Here is an 18,485-nt window from a genome sequence, read left to right as displayed (position 1 = left end):
TCTTGTTGAGAGCACTTTTCCTAGCCGTGTTGGATGCTTGCATGTGTGCTATTTCTTTACCAAACAGGGTCTATCACATTGACTGGCCTACAGCTCACCGAGAGCGAGCATGGAGGCAGTAGTAAGTATTCCACCCCTTACATACTAGGGCATCTTTAAAACCATTCACCATTGAGATATAGATTGATGAAATCCACATTGAGGTCATCTTTAAAACCACTCATCCACATTGAGGTCATCTTTAAAACCATTCATCCGCATTGAGGTCATTTTTAAAACCATTCATCAACATTGAGGTCATTTTTAAAACCATTCATCAACATTGAGGTCATCTTTAAAACCATTCATCCACATTGAGGTCATCTTTAAAACCATTCATTTGCATTGAAGTCATCTTTAAGACCATTCATCCACATTGAGGTTATCTTTAAAACCACTCATCCACATTGAGGTCATCTTTAAGACCATTCATCCGCATTGAGGTCATCTTGAAAACCATTCATCGGCATTGAGGTTATCTTTAAAACCATTTATCAACATTGAAGTCATCTTTAAACCACTCCTCAACATTGAGGCCATCCATAAAACCATTCATCCACTTTCATGTCATATTTAAAACCATTCATCCACATTGAGGCCATCTTTAAAACCATTCATCCACTTTCATGTCATATATAAAACCATTCATCCACTTTGAGGTAATCTTTAAAACCATTCATCCACTTTGAGGTCATCTTTAAAACCATTCATCCACTTTGAGGTCATCTTTAAAACCATTCATCCACATTGAGGTCATTTTTAAAACCTGCCAACCATATTGAGGTCATCATTAAACACTTGACCCTCAATGAGGTCAGGTTATAAAAAACATCATTTTTCAATGAGGTCATCTTTTAAAGACCATTCACAAATGTTAGGTCTTGCCCAAATCATACCAATTACGGCCATCTGATATCTATTAAAAACATTAAGAATTCATTATTCTTTTTTTATCTCTGCAATTTCATATTTATTCATATTCACTTTTGATGAAATCAATTTGTTCAGTTGCCATCTTTGAAACTCTTGCATGTGCCATTTTATGGGAAAAACAACTTTGTCTGTTATGGTAATAGATGTTTTAGTGCTACTTTTAAGGTGTTTTTTTTTAAAGTCCTCCACTGTTGTATTCTTCATTCTTAAAGGGTCTCATTCACAGTTTATATAATGTGTTGGACACCGATCTTTTTTAATGGCGTGAAATGTGAACAAAATTATTTTATTGGAGATAAAATATTACAAAAGTTCAAATTAGCTGTATTGTTAAAAGTAATTGATAAATGTGACAATGCTCTTATTTACTAAATCCTGTTCAAAGTATCAGCATGAGTTGTGGTTTGGTCTTTGTTCCGAAAAAAAAGTACAATTACTCAATATTAGAAAAACGGTACCAAAATAAAATTGGAGAGAGTCCCTTTAAGTTAGCTTTACAGCAGTTATAGAATGTGCCGTTGTCTGTCATTGTTAAGTGTTGATAATTTGTGTACGCTTTTAAGTCTATGCTAAGCTTTTAAATGCCCTTTTTAGTGGTCAACATTATATTTTGTCCAATAAAAAGGCAGGTTTCTGAAGTTTTCCAATACCTGTATTTCAGTAAATCAGCAGTCGGCTGTTGTTGATTTTAATCAGTCGAAGGGGTAGATATATACAGTGGCTGGCCGAGTTATTGGGTAGTTTACATATTATAATGTAGACCACTAAAAATTTGAAAGATTGTTAATACGTACTTACACAAAGTAAATGGTTACGCTACTGTGTCTATCAAACCATTTATTTTTATATGTACAAACTAACAATCTTTAACCATTACTTAATTTGGCACTGATTATAAAATATGCATTGCTGTGAAGAGTGATTGAAGAAAGTAAGCTCTTACATTCAGCAAATAACTACATTCTTCTTTTTACAAATTTGTAAATGGCTGTACACGTTTAACATGTAGTGGAGTGTCTTTGAGATGTATTTTTATTAACTTCAGCCAGGTTTTGCCAAAATATTTAAACCACATACCTGTTACTTTATATTCTTACATAGTTTCGATAATACCTTATAATTTAAAAAAAAGTCATTTTGTACAAAAAGAAAAATAATAATAAAATAAATAAATCAAGTGCAATGATAAGAGTTTGTTCAATGTTTTTGGGTTGTTTTTTCTTTAATCAGGGTTGACTGGACAATTAATGGTTATGTGAGAAAGTTTTAAATGAAAAACATCATCCTTAAACTCTGCTTTATTCTTATTGTCTTTTTAATGTGTAAAACTAAGCATGTGGTTGTACCTGGTATGTTTTGGTAGATATAACAGTTATCATGTACCTCCATGCCATGTTTATTCTTATTTGTAAACAAATTGTTCATTGATGACATTATATTGATTTAGTTGTCAATTGATATGCAGAATCAGGACTTTAAAGGTTAATTAATGGCAGATTTATTTATTTTCATGTGTACCCCTTTTATGAAGCCGTATTGAAATGATAATTATCTTGATAAAAATCTGAAGATAGCAGTCATTGTTGGATGATAGATAAGTTGCTTTAACTGGAGATTAATAATGGTTTTTGTTACATTTGAAACTATTTTGTGTAGTGTACTGTAGCAAATGGACATTACTTGTGGAAAAGGAATGGAATTTTATTACAGTAAGATATGCATTTCAAGTTATGCTTTAGGTTTTACATTTTTTTTTTTGTACCTTTTGATGTGCTTTTTTAGTATCCAACCCACAAATATGTTCTGGATGTCGGGTGACCCTACATTTATTTTCATATATTTAAGAAGAGGTTTGTGTGCATGCAGAAAATGAAAATATATTTTTTACTGGAAATATGGTAAAAAAGGGGGTTGTTTTGTCATCAAAGATGGCAAAATATGTCATATATGTTCAATTTTAGTTGAAAAAGGGCAAATATACAAACTGTAAAAACTTTATGTGATTTGTTTCACATATCAGTAAGCAGCAAGCAAATACCTTTCAAATGATACCAACATTGTTTAGGGTCAGCAGAAGCCAATTGTATACAACTGGTTAGTCTTTGGTTTGGTCAAAGTTAGCTGAAATGTATAATGATTGATCAATATTAACCCAATAATTACTTTTAACCAATCAAATCATTTCAATATTTAACTAGCCAAAAGATAACCTGTGGACAACTTAGACAAAGTTTTATACAATTGGCTAAAGGCATCAATATCAGGGCTATCAGAGAACTAGCGCATTTACAGGTCAGATTCCTTGAAACACTGACCATTTAATCACATATCATGATGAACATTGAAATAATCGCGATTTCATAGACAATATAAGTCATGATTTCATGGGAGGTACCATCCTTATTGTTTCATATAGTTTCATTTCTCATACTACAATTATTTCAATTAGTGCAAGTTTGGAAAATTTTGTATGAAAGGCAGTTAAAGATGGTAGGCAACAATATGTGCTATCAGTATGATATTGTTTTTGATAAAAAATAAAACACACACAAAAAAAACCTGCAACTTTTTAGAAACAATGTAACCCAGATACGAAAAACATTTCTGTAGGAATAGGATTTTTTTAACAGTGTTGATGTATGATCTCTAATCTCCAGTCATTTGTCCAAAAGTCAGATGTCTCTGTAACTCCTACTGCATTAATATCAGGTTAGAAAATGCAAAGATGCAATACATTCTTGAGTTTGCTAGGATTTCTTTGTTTCATTCTTAACTCATTTAACAATCTACCACACTATATGTTCACCTCTCCGCATGTGTATTGCAGGCAAGAAGCAGGAAGTCATCAAGCTGACTGAGCAACTGATTGCCGCCATCACAAGTGGCGACTATGACGCCTACTCGTAAGTTCCAAGCCAAACTGTGCTTAGGTTATGCTGTAGTCGAAATTAACACAAGCATGCAAGCCCTGCACTGGTAAAATGTCATCCGGGCTGGTAAAAATTCTGAATCTTGTTAATAAATTTGATGTCAAGCAATAGTATAATAATCAGGGCTCGAATTTAGCACTCGCACACTCGCAAAATGCGAGCCAGAAATGGAAAATGCGAGTTGAATTTAAAGACACTCGCAAAAATTTGCGAGTTCAAAAATATGCAATCCTTGAAATAGATATGAACATAATCGGTGATCAATTCCTGCACAATAGATATAAAACTAATTTTAGAAATGCCTACTTTCGTTTTCTGATAAACACACAGAAATTGATGACGAAGATTAACGTTATGCGCACAGGCAGGTACTTGTTACTATGTGGCAGGTACTCGTTACTAAGTAGTTTTGTAAACTGGTCTTTCGTTTCCGTTTTTGTCGGCGGTATTTAGCGATAATGGTACGGAGACACAGTCTGTATAATGATGACAAGCAAAAAGAGAAGGTTTTTTTTTACGCGTGTTGATTTAAAATCGCTGACAGCTGATGGCGATGATCAATCAGTTCCCAAAAAGAAGCCAAAATGAAATAATCCGTCCGTTAAAACTGTTTCAAAGTGAAAGAGGGAGTTGAACATTAAATTGACCATCAACACAGATGACAATAGGAACATTTTCAAAATATTTTGCACAGACCAATACTGGCCTGATCAGACTTCCTCAGTACGTACTGTCAGTGTTACATATATGATGATATCGTTTAATGTACAATTACATGATAATTCATTAAAACAATTAAACTATACCTTAAATCACATATAATATATTTTTTTTCCATCCAAACACAAAGATTTACCTTAAAAAATGCGAGTGAGTGTCTGGTTTTGCGAGTTGAAAAATTTGCGAGTATCAAAAATTTGCGAGTATCAAAAAAAGTTAAATTCAAGCCCTGAGAATTCGGGCTTGTGCATCCAAAAGTCTACTTCGATGACTGGATATAAGTTATCTGTTTTTCAAGGAAAAAAGTCCAGGCATTGTGATAGCCTTGGTGTTGTTTTTGATGACAGCATGCAAAAAATTTAACCTTAGCTTTTACTAAAGAATTTTCAAGATTTAAGGAATGAATTGTGGGGTTGATGTCATTATCGGGGTTTGAACGCAATTGGGCTGGTCTAAGTGTGTGGAGTCCGAAGACTCCATGCGTACTTTGACCAGCCCAATTGCGTTCATATCCCCGATAATGACATCAACACCGCATTTCATTCCTTATATATACACAAATAGTTCATTATTTTATTCAAGAAACGTTAAAAAAATACTTCATTTCATTTAGGATAACCTTTCAGTAATCCTTTCTTACCTATTCTGTAAATAGAACGACCCAACTGTAACCGGAATCATTCTTTTTCAAATGACGTCAACCACTTGAAATCACTTTTAAATGTAAAATTGAAACACTTTTGGCAACAATACGTTTAAAATATAATAACTTAACACTTTCTAATATGTTGATTTACATTTTACGGAACCGGCTGACACAATACAAACAATAACAAGATCAATAGTTTTCATGTATATTGTTATGCGATGAATTGTGGTCCGAAAATATCCGAAGATGTTGCGTTCATTGATTGATGAACGCAATTGCCGAAAGGCAGTTCATTTAAGGAATGGAAGTTGAGGTGTAAATATATTCAAATGAAACTTGATACACAGGCTGACAGAGACAATACACTTGTGTAAACTATAGGGAGGTACATAACTTTTGATTTTATAGTTGTTGAGTCAAAACCCCTTGTTTGACTAAGAAAAAACGAAAACTTAAGAGATGAACATTGTTGCAGACTTGCTATGCTTACTTTAATATGACTTTAGATTTTAGACTTGACCCTTACTTTTTTCACTCATTCATCTGAATGTAGTATTTCACCAACATCAACTGATTATTATTAATATCCATAAACTTTAGGCCCCATTTTTTCAAATATCTTAAATATAACAGATTTAAGTTTCATATTTCACTCAGCCGAATTATTTCCTTAAACTTTATTTTATAAACTATCATATTATACCATGTATTGGATGCTAGCATAGATAGGACTCCCGCAAAAAATTGCATAAACAATCCGGTAAAAAACTTAATACCATAGATAGGACGCGGTGAAAAAATGTCAAAATAAGGAAATTAAGATGCAGGCATTTTTTTCCATGAATTCCCAGGCAAAAAAGTATGTCCTATACACAGTATAATACTGTAAAACATAGTTAACAATGATTATTTTAAACTTATTACGGTTAAAAGACTTGAAACTCTTTAAAAGGAAAAAATTAACCTTATTTATACCAGGAAAATGTTGTTAGTGAGCTTAGCTTGATCCTGTTAAAAGGAACTTAAGATTGTTTGAGAAATTTGGCCATTTTAAATTCTTAGAACATATTTATATAAGAATGTCAATTAAAAGCCGTCTTTATACCCTGGCGGTTACCCAAACATAAAATGATACATGAGTTATCATTTTTTTCTTGTTTTGTAATGTTCAGGGGTGTCAAAGTTCCGGATTAATCCGGAAATCAGGATTCAGAGCCCGGATTTACAGATCGATGTAAATCTGAGGAGTTTTTTAAGGGGGGTTAGGGGGCAAATCTGCAAAGGAGCAAACAAAACTGTGTATGAATCTAATGATGTGCGCGATAACATCCAAGGTGTTCCGCGGGTCAGTCCGAGGTTGAACTCTTTGGTTATATTGGATAAAGAAGTAACGCGGAGTTTATTGGAAACACCTGAATCAATCCGTTGATGGATCAAAGGCATCAATTTGACTATGAACAAACACGATTCGAGGACTTAGCTTTCGCCATTACAATCAAACGGTATCATATAAAAAGACACCAAAGACATCAACTTGGCAAAAAAATGTTCTGCATTTTCCTCTTTAACAAAATGACGAACATTTAACACCATGACTTCCGAGTGTTGATCAGCTATATGTTAAGTTTCATTTTCAGTAACGACTGCATTTGATTTTGATCGTTTTTCTTGATGGTTTCGGACATATATAATTTCGGATGTCATTTTTGTTGATATTTTTAAATACGACCTGGTCAATTGTATTTATGCAATAGCGTCAATAGATATTTTGTATTGCATAAATTAAATACCTATAATATTTTAAATGCAAAAAATAACTGTAACTGTAATTGCCTAAAATAAATTTCATCTGGGGGGCTTCGCCCCCCCTAGACCCCCCATAAGGGCTCTACCCCTTAACCCTGCAGGGACCTGCGGCCGCCAAACCCCCGGCTCATTTTCAGGATTGCATGGGTTTTCCGGTTTTTCCTGATCCAGAGGGGTCGTTTTTCCAAATCGTGTAAATCCGTTGAGATTTTCATAGGGGGGTTAGGGGGTATGACCCAACTCCTCCTCCGAATTTCGATCATATTTTGCAGAGGTCAAAATCCTAATTCCGACAAACGAGGTCGAGGAAAACCCTATACATCATTCGTGTGAAAGGATACTTTTGATTGGCTTACTCGATTTTGCCCTCCAATGAATAGCGTGTCTTTTATCACTTAAGGACTGCACATAAAGATGGCCGACATTGTTGTTATTAGCAACTGTCATTTGATGCAGACAATTGTTTATCAAACAAAATTGTTCTGAAAATTAAGTTTTTGCTAGCAGGTTATAATACGGGTTATAATACGAAGGACTTAGAAAAGGCAGTAAAAAAAGTGGAGGTGGGAATGTTTGTCTGAGGTTGACAAAAACCGTGATAGATGCCATCATGGGGAAATCACTCTGCGGGGCGTAATCATTTGGCGATGAAATGATGTGTAAAAACCAATCATTTGGGAATCTTCCCTGCAGCTTCTCAAAACTGAAAAAGCAAAAAGGGTTGCAAAATTACACAGACTGGCCAAACAGACGGTGCTTAAAAGGAAATGAAAAAAATGAAAATGGTAGCAACAGTCAGAATATAAATGGAATAGAATCAAACTTGGTTGATTAATGGTGGTTAAAAGAGTGTTGACAAAAGCATCAGTTTGAAATATTATAAGTTTTTTTGGCCCAAATCTTAATTATTATAAATAAATGAAGAAATTCTACCTTATACATTTTTGTGACTGTTGATACATTTCCTACCAAACGAATCAGTTTAGGCATAAAATTCATTAATGGTATCATTTTCATATATTAATATTTTTTCTTTTTAATAGTGTAGAAAACATTATTTAGCCATACATTAAAGTAATTTAAGTCAGGCTTCAATTTCATTTCATAGTCAATTTATACTCTGGAATGGCATTTTATTCCCTTAAAATTCTTAAATCTCAGGAGCTTCAGGGGGCCTCTGGCCCCCTGGACCCCCTGCCAGGGCTTTGCGCTGGACCCACCGGGGGCCGTGTGACCCCCAGGCCCCCAGCAAAATATTTCAGGTTTTTCAAAATTTCCAACTTTCACCCATGGGATTGAGAATTATGCTCTGTTGACACCCTGAATGTTATAAGGCTTTGGTTTAGTGACTTTGTGCCTTAAAACAGGTTTTGTTGTTCTACTAGGCTTGTCCCTGTAGTAAACTTTGTATTAGTTTACACTTTGCATTTCCTTTTCTATTCCAGGAAGTTTGTAGATCCGACGATTACGAGTTTCGAGCCAGAGGCACTTGGAAATCTGATTGTAGGAATGGACTTCCATAAATTCTACTTTGATCATGGTAAGTTTCAATGGAATTCCATACATTTGACTTTGATCATAATAAGTTTGAAATGTGCGTAAATTCTCCTTTAATCACAGCGAGTCCAAAATGGACTTTAATAAATTTTACTTTGATCCCAGTAAGAAGACTTATAATTGAACACCCAAAATAAAGCATCCATTTGCTACATAATCTGATGAGTAGTTATTATTCCCCTGCAAAAAAGGGGGGAATATAGGAGTCACCATACTGTGGGTCCGTTGGCAAAAGTTTGTGGCGCAAATTATTTCCACAGTTTAAGGGGTTTCATTTGGAAACTTGATTAACGTTAAACCATTTTGGATAATCTCTCCTGAGTCCTCTTAAAGCAATGAGCCCTTGAATAGGGTTTTTATCTTTTTGCTATATTGGAATTTGAGGAGCAAACTTCTCCCACAGTGTATGAGATATCACTCGGACACATTACAACCATCATGTATATTAGTACCAAGTGTGTTTTCTTGCCCAATGGCTAATCTTATTTTTATTTACCTCTATTTTATTGCCACAAAAGTGGTGTTCGTCCTAGCGAAATGGCTTCTTACGTCTGTAAGAGGACCTTTTGAAGAAAAAAAAAACGAGTAACTGTATCTGACTTATATGACGATAAGTGTATTGCATATATTAATGAGTAAATAAATGCATTAATAAACACAGATAGTTAGAAATAATTTTTTTCCGAAAGATAAACATTAGATTATTATCATGGCCTTTCTAAATACAATGTATCTGCTAGTGGGATTACTCGAAATTCTCGTGCACGGTCCGCTTACAACCGTAAGAAGACACTTTTTCAATAGCTCTGGGGGGGGGGGGGGGGGGGGGGGGGTATAGTCGTATAACATCAGTTAACCACTTTTAAGATTGATCGTGTTTACTTTCCTTGATATTATCTTGAACCATTTTTAATTTTTTCTCTTTCTATATTTGCCTGAGTCAATCAATATCTTCCTTTCTGTGTGAGGGCAGTGTGAGAGGGTAGTCATCACTTCTGTCATAGCTCTAGTTGAAACTGATTAAAAACTTATATTTAAATTAGGTATCCGAGACATGCTTTTGAATAATTCTTGTTTGTTGTTTCAAGTGCCTTTATTAATAATCAGCTTTAACAGTATGTGAGAATATAAGAATTTGCAGGTGCATGCATACTGTTAATACAAAACCAGATCTATATTGAAGTCTGATATGAACAAGTTATTTTTATGCCCTCAAAGTACAGCATATTGAAATCTGACAGTTTGACCCTCCCAACAGTATCCGACCAATAATAACCAAAGAACCCTTGGAGCTTGGTAGGCATATTAGTCATGACCAGCAGATTACCCCATCAATTTTAAGGTCAAAGGCTAAAGTTGTGGAGAACTTGTTCTATTAACAGCCATGTTGTTTATGTTTCAGTGTTGGCCAAAAACCAAAAGCCAGTGAACACAAGCATTCTGAACCCAACAGTTCACATCCTGGGCGATGATTCTGCATGTATAGCCTATGTTAGGCTTACTCAGTACATTGACAAGTAAGTGTATGGTCTAAGTTCATTGACAAGTAACTGTTTGGTCTAAGTTTATTGACAAGTAATTGTATGGCCTATTTTGAGTTTACTTCGTACAATGAAAAGTAAGTGTATGGCCTATGTAAGGCTTACTTAGTACATTGACAAGTAAGTGTATAGCCTATGTTAGGCTTACTCGGTACATTGACAATTAAGTGTATAGCCTATGTTAGGCTTACTCGGTACATTGACAAGTAAGTGTTGGGCCTATGTTAGGCTTACTCGGTACATTGACAAGTAAGTGTATAGCCTATGTTAGGCTTACTCGGTACATTGACAATTAAGTGCATAGCCTATGTGAGGCTTACTCAGTACATTAGAAAGTGTATGGCCTATATTAGGCTTACTCAGAACATTGACAAGTAAGTGTATAGCCTATGTTAGGCTTACTCAGTACATAAGTAAGTGTATGGCCTATGTTAGGCTTACTCAGTACAATGACAAGTAAGTGTATAGCTTATGTTAGGCTTACTCAGTACAATGACAAGTAAGTGTATGGCCTAAGTTAGGCTTACTCAGTACAATGACAAGTAAGTGTATGGCCTAAGTTAGGCTTACTCAGTACATTTGTAAGTGTATGGCCTAAGTTAGGCTTACTCAGTACATTAGTAAGTGTATGGCCTAAGTTAGGCTTACTCAGTACAATGACAAGTAAGAGTATGGCCTAAGTTAGGCTTACTCAGTACATGGACAAGTAAGTGTATGGCCTATGTTAGTCTTACTCGGTACATTGACAAGTTAGTGAATGGCCTAAGTTAGGCTTACTCAGTACATTGACAAGTAAGAGTATGGCCTAAGTTAGGCTTACTCAGTACATTGACAAGTAAGTGTATGGCCTATATTATACTTACTCGGTACATTGACAAGTTAGTGAATGGCCTATGTTAGGCTTACTCAGTACATTGACAAGTAAGTGTATGGCCTACATTAGTGTATGGCCTATGTTAGGCTTACTCAGTACATTAGCAATTAAGTGTATGGCCTATTTTAGGCTTACTTTATAAATTGACAGTAAGTGTATGGCCTATGTTAGGCTTACTCAGTACATTGACAAGTAAGTGTATGGCCTATATTAGGCTTACTCAGTACATTAGCAATTAAGTGTATGGCCTACATTAGTGTATGGCCTATGTTAGGCTTACTCAGTACATTAGCAATTAAGTGTATGGTCTATTTTAGCCTTACTTTATAAATTGACAGTAAGTGTATGGCCTATGTTAGGCTTACTCAGTACATTGACAAGTAAGTGTATAGCCTATGTTAGGCTTACTCAGTACATAAGTAAGTGTATGGCCTATGTTAGGCTTACTCAGTACATTGACAAGTAAGTGTATGGCCTATGTTATGCTTACTCAGTACATTGACAAGTAAGTGTATGGCCTATGTAAGGCTTACTCAGTACATGGACAAGTAAGTGTTTGGCCTATGTTAGGCTTACTCGGTTCATGGACAAGTAAGTGAATGGCCTATGTTAGGCTTACTTTATACATTGACAAGTAAGTGTATGGCCTATGTAAGGCTTACTCAGTACATTGACAAGTAAGTGTATGGCCTATGTTAGGCTTACTCAGTACATTGACCTGTAAGTGTATGGCCTATGTTAGGCTCACTCAGTACATTGACAAGTAAGTGTATGGCCTATGTTAGGCTTACTCAGTACATGGACAAGTAAGTGTATTGCCTATGTTAGGCTTACTTTATACATTGACAAGTAAGTGTATGGCCTATGTTAGGCTTACTTGGTACATTGACAAGTAAGTGTTGGGCCTATGTTAGGCTTACTCAGTACATGGACAAGTAAGTGTATTGCCTATGTTAGGCTTACTTTATACATTGACAAGTAAGTGTATGGCCTATGTTAGGCTTACTCAGAACATTGACAAGTAAGTGTTGGGCCTATGTTAGGCTTACTCGGTACATGGACAAGTAAATGTATGGCCTACGTTAGGCTTACTCAGTACATGGACAAGTAAGTGTATGGCCTATTTTAGTCTTACTCAGTACATTGACAAGTAAGTGTATGGCCTAAGTTAGGCTTACTCAGTTCATTGACAAGTAAGTGTATGGCCTATGTTAGGCTTACTCGGTACATTGACAAGTAAGTGTATGGCCTATGTTAGTCTTACTCAGTACATTGACAAGTAAGTGTATGGCCTATGTTAGGCTTACTCGGTACATTGACAAGTAAGTATATGGCCTATGTTAGTCTTACTCAGTACATTGACAAGTAAGTGTATGGCCTATGTTAGTCTTACTTAGTACATTGACAAGTAAGTGTATGGCCTATGTTAGGCTTACTTAGTACATTGACAAGTAAGTGTATGGCCTATGTTAGGCTTACTCGGTTCATTGACAAGTAAGTGTATGGCCTATGTTAGGCTTACTCAGTACATGGACAAGTAAGTGTATGGCCTATGTTAGGCTTACTCGGTACATTGACAAGTACATTGACAAGTAAGTGTTGACAAGAAATATGTGTTACTCAAAACATTGACAAGTACGTGTATTTCCTTTAGTGTATTGCCATGTTAGATTTACTTTATAAGGTTTACTTACACATATGACAATTATTTCTCTAAACAAATTATTTCAACATTTGACTAAATGTGTACCTTTCTTTTACAGGGATGGTTTACCAGCGACAATGCAAAGTGAGGAGACACGTGTCTGGCAGAAGAAGGATGGAAAATGGCAGAATGTTCATTTTCACCGGTCCAGCGGACCCTCTGCACCAAATAAATAACCAGCACACGCATCACGCCATTGATGGACAAATTTTATTTCCAATTACTTATCATTGCCTTTCATTCAGGCAATTTTCTTACTCTAAAATATTGTTGCTCATGTTTTTGAGAGAGTGACTGAAGATCTTTAAAGGAGAAGCACTCCAATGAAAATGGAGTTGAAAGTTTGTGAGTTGTTTCCCATGGTGGGAAAATGAGAAGGTTTTCAAGCAAGACGCTCAGTTGTGGAGAAGAGAGAGTAATATTTGTGGTGATTAGTTTTGTGAGGAGGTGTTTAAGATATTTTGTAGCTATTCTAATATATTGAGAATCATAGTGTCATATCAGCTATTTTGTTTTAATAATTAAATTATTATATTGTTATTACAATTGTCATTAGATCTATAATACATTGATTGAACTTTGATACCATGGAAAAAATAGCCAATGATATAGAAAATAAAATATTTTCTTATTAAATGCTTTAAATTATTTGTATAATTTACCAAAGAATAAATGAAATTGGGTCATAGATTGTATGGTCAGTCTCTGACAGGCCACTTTTAAAATTAACATTTTGAACACCCTTGAACTGTTTAATGTACTTAAAATGGTTTGATAGAAATCTCTCTTTGCTTTTACTTAAAGTGACATCTTTTTTGGGACTTTTGAATATATTCATTGATAAGATATTTACTGATATGTACAGCCATACTTATTTCCATTAACTTCTGATGGAAGCAAGATTTTTGGATTGAATTAAGCCTAAGCATGTAGCAATTGTTAATCATAATTCTATGTTGAAATAATGTTTAACGTGAACAAAAACATTCCCCTAAATAAAATTTATTGTAGCATTAGAATTGTAGTTAGTTTTAAGATATTTTATCACTGTATGTATTCATGTTTATTTTTCGAAATTGAATGTAAGTGTAATTAAATATTTTATGAACAAATTTAAAATTGTGTGAGAGGCGTTATATTAGCTCATTTTAAATCTTTATTATTCATATTTGTCATTAAGTATTGTAAATTATGCATACATCTTTGTTCTGCTGCTTTGGAAAAAAGCAACATGGTGTCAATAAGGTGAATGAGTTCACTCAAGTTCAGTAAAATTTGGAATAGTAGTTTTGAAATTTTAAATTATGAGAATACACTGTCAATTTGTTTAATATTTCCATTTTAAACCATACAGCTTGTATCTGTATCTGTGTTAAAAAATGCTGAGAGTTTTGAACTTGAATTAAAGTAAATGTACAACTAGAACTTTAAATTATGTTTCCTTTTTCTTAAGTTGATATGCAATTGTGTTTTATTTTTCATTCCTAAATAATTATGTTGTTAATTTTTCCAGGTTTTGTGTTGCCTCAAAACGTCATCAAATGTATGAAATTTATTCATTCACAGGCATTTCCATATTCTGTTAAAAAATCGGTATTGAAAAGCCAAACTAGAATAGAAAAATGATGACTGTTGTTCAGCAAACAATAATTGTAAGGGAATTTTGATCAATTGAAGGGTCTCTCATAGATTGGCAACAAATTCAACATCTTTTAAATCAAAAATTGAAAATATTTAGAGATTTTTTTTTATAAAGAAATAATGTCGATATTGACCAAAATATACCCATATTCCAGCAAATATAACAAGTACTGCTTGGGAAACCAGTTTTAAATTTAGCACAAGCACCTGCAGTGATGTCACATGATGGTATAAATAGTAGTGCAGTATCGTCAGCTGCACATGTGCCGTATACTCATATTACCAACTCAATTCAAAGCAACCTTCTACAAATGCAAGATTTTATTATTTATAGACATTTCCTGCATGGTGCAAACTTTTCATCACTTTTTTTACTACCATGAACGTTTACAATACTTATATTGTCAGGGAAATATTCTTCCTAAAGTTGATATTTGCCAATCTATGGGAGAGCTCCTTGAAAACATGTATAGGACATGTTAACATTTGCAAAAACGCAAGACTGAATCTCAAATTAGGGACTGAATTTTTGCATACATATATAATTATATACAGTAAATTCACACCATTATAAATTAACTTACATTTTTGCGCTTATGTTAATCAATTGTTTTGATCTGAATTATGGTTTTTCCTCCTTGAAATTTATTACAATTATATAAGTATACCCTGTATTGATCAATATAGACAAGGGTCCTGTATTAGCCATTGTTTTGTATAAAGTTTTCATGAGATGTGTTTTTATTTCTTTTCTTAGATATTATTGTGTAAAAAAAAGCCACCTTCATTGCATGAACATTTTCTACTTGGCCCACTTACTATTGTGTACAGTAAACTGCGCTTACAACAAACTCCTCAGAACATTCAAATTTTATCTTTTATACCCATAGTTTGTTAAACCATGTACTGAACAATTTATTATAAACGATGCATGTGTATGAGGCTAACACATAAAAAGAACAAGAAATATTATCACCTGGGGTAAATTATCATAATCATGCATTTTTGGTGTAAATTGGATCCTCTTATTCATTAATTATTTGTATACAAATATTGTAGCAGTGTTCCTGTACTGTACTCTAGAAATTGTATTTTAAAATGGCAGCCTACTCTTTCGATCCTAGTCTGAATTTTTATAAGGCATACCTAAAATGAAGAGTTTGTTTCCGCTCTTATGATCTACCCTTAGTTTTTGCATTTGATTGGGATTTTTTTATAACCAGCAAGATAAAAAAAAATCTCTCTTTTGGATACATATTCAGTAGTTTTCTGCATAGGAAAAATGTATTCAGACAGAATGGGGACATAATTCACTGTAAAAATTATATCAAGACACAATTTCACTTTAAAAATCAATAGAAAATCCTGACCTACCTACATATATTTTTTGGCAATGAAATCAGAAACAGTTTTATTTTATTTTTTTAACCTTATTTGTTTCCAGAATTTTGACTTATTTCTTAGTAACAAAAACATGCAGGTGAAAACTGTAAGATTGATAGATCATAGACAGCAATCTAATTTTGCTTAGACAGCGATATGAAGCGTGTCACTTGAAACCTTTACATAGCTTGGGGTTTATTCCTTTTTTTTTCAATGCTCTGAGTACATGTTAACTTCATAATATCTCAAATTTATGATTGTAAACTATTTTGGTTCATAATACTTATGAAATATTTGAGCACTGAATATCGATAAAAATGTATAAACAGAACTAAATATCTGACTAAATTGTAGCTTGATATAGTCCATGAGCATTGTAAAAAAACTTGTGCAAAGATCAGTTAAAGTTTGAGCCTTAAAACCTTTTGCTTCAACAAGCTAGTATATTTAATGCAGGTGTTAGTAAAAAGGTACAAAATGTTGAGTTATGTTTAATTAATGACGTTTTTTTTTCTTTTCTTTTTAAATACTATTTCCTTACTTCAGATGCAGTAATTCCTTTACAGCAGTGTAAATGTATCTTGATTCGTTCAGATTTAGTTGTTATTTGTATGTGCATATTTACTTGTTCCATGTGTGCAATACCCACGCAATTTTTAAGGCCATTTCACTTCATCATATAGCTAAAGTTTTACTGTTCGCCTTGTGATATTATCATAGACAGAATTCAGGGTTTCTAAGATTTATTGCAAAAGTCCCATCATTTTAAAGTCAATAGATTGTAAAAGAATTTTGCTTTGTCAATTTTGATTGCCATAAAATTTTCTAAAAGAAATGTGATTATGTCGGTTATAATCTCATCATTTATATATATGAATAAGAAACTACCCTTTTTTCTGAAAAAGCAACACTTTTTACTTGTATGATTAAAACAATATTTGTCAAATTTCTTTCCTTCAATTTCGTCACTTGTAAATGCCATATTTGCTACATATATATATATATTTAATTTTTTTCCATATAATGTTTATTAAATTTATTATATTTCACAGTATGATTGATTTTTAATAAGAGAGTAGCTTACATAATTCAAAGTATAAATTTTATCATGTAAATTAATACCCTACCTAATCATAATCATGCATGTTAATTGCATGATTTAAAATCAGTTGCAAAGCCAATATTCACAAACTTTGTAAAAAAACAACAACAGGTGAATAATTTTTTTTTTTTAATTCATCAATGTTCATATAATTCATCTCAAAATAAGCTAGACTGCTAAATATCTGGGGCCTGTTGCAATAAGATATATGAGTTTTAGACTTGTAAACCTTATGATGCTAAAAAGTGCTCGCTTAAAGAGTGCTCGGGATTCCATGTGAAAAATGCCCTTGGGATCCTTTTATTGAAATGCAGGTAACCCACAGAAGTGGAGTTATGCTCACAGATGGAGAGTTTTGACAACTGTTTGATATTTTGTCTTGAATAAGCCAATTTTTGCATAAATGTTTGGAAACCAGTGATATAAGACTGCTGACCAAAGATCAGAACGCACATTTCATATTTACGTTTGAAAATACAAGTTTTATGGCTAAAACCATTACTAATCCTTTAAAAATAATGAATTTTTCGGCATATAACATCATCTTTCGAACGTGTGATAAGTGTGATCTGATCTTTTGTCAGTAGTCTTTTATTAATGGTGTTCAGAGATATACACAAAAATTGGTTTATACCAAGAAAAAAAAAGTTGTTAAAACAGTCAATCTGTGAGTGCAGCTTAAAGAGCTTTATTGAAACCTGGCCCTGGATACAAAATTTGTATGACATTCAATTGCTTGCAGAACAATGAAATTTTCAAATCGCTGTATATTTCTTACAACTTTAAATTATTGTCACTGTAAAGATAACACTTGTTATAAATATTGCCTGTTTGTCTTTTCACATTTTTTTCTTCTATTAAAATGAATTGTGTTCTAAATGTTGTTATGGTTTTTACAATTTTACCTCTTTGCTATGGCCAGCTGACATGGCCTTGGGAAGGTGAGATACATTGTTTGATCTGTGAAACATTTTTAACGTTCACAACAATTAAAGGTTTTTTTTATAATCTCATATATTAGACAGTGAAAAGTTGGCAATTTTAAGAAGTTCTCATGTTCCCTTAAATGTCCCAGTTTCTTAAATATTATACTTCTTACATATTTGTGAACTTTGAATAATTTTATATGGCTTAACAAAAAAATGTTTGTTTCCAGTCACTATTCAACCTTTTTTTCAGAATTTTTTAACTTTTTAAGTGAATATTTATGGTTAAAAAATCAGAAACTTTGTTCATGACGTGCAGACAGTAACATGGAGAATATAAACATACTAATGATTCATGCCCAATGTTTTGATGATTATTTGTATATATTATTATCAATTAATTTATATAACGAGGAACAAATTAATCATACTTTTTAATTGGTAAGTTTCAGATCTGGTTCACAATTACACAAAATTTGTTATTATGATATAACTTTGTGTTCTCGTGAAAGATGCAGTTTGTGTACATAACCATTGCAAGGCCGTGTCAGAGGCCGGTTGGTCCATCACATTGTTGTATATCATTGTAGTTTTGGCATTGAGTATTCTCCATACTTTTTTCAATAAAACACATCTCAATAATCAAGTTTGTTATTACATATTTGTAAACAAAACACAA

The 18,485-nt window shown here is 33.3% G+C and overlaps 1 protein-coding gene across 4 annotated transcripts in view; it reads left to right on the top strand.

Moving 5' to 3' along the window:
• The window catches only part of LOC128205257 (calcium/calmodulin-dependent protein kinase type II delta chain-like), a 98,158-nt gene extending 79,710 nt beyond the window's left edge, over positions 1 to 18,448 (top strand). For all 4 annotated transcript variants that reach the window (XM_052906792.1, XM_052906798.1, XM_052906786.1 and 1 more), the window contains 4 exons: positions 3,800 to 3,875; positions 8,523 to 8,617; positions 10,037 to 10,151; positions 12,813 to 18,448. In XM_052906792.1, coding sequence (XP_052762752.1) covers positions 3,800 to 3,875; positions 8,523 to 8,617; positions 10,037 to 10,151; positions 12,813 to 12,930 — 404 coding nt within the window. In that variant the 3' untranslated portion in view covers positions 12,931 to 18,448. The remainder of the gene's footprint in view (positions 1 to 3,799; positions 3,876 to 8,522; positions 8,618 to 10,036; positions 10,152 to 12,812) is intronic.
• Positions 18,449 to 18,485: the final 37 nt, after the last annotated feature.

Source organism: Mya arenaria, chromosome 2, assembly GCF_026914265.1.
Source record: "Mya arenaria isolate MELC-2E11 chromosome 2, ASM2691426v1".
Classification (NCBI taxonomy): Eukaryota; Metazoa; Mollusca; class Bivalvia; order Myida; family Myidae; genus Mya; species Mya arenaria.
Note: the sequence above shows the minus strand (reverse complement) of the source record. Positions and strands in the feature narration are given on the sequence as shown.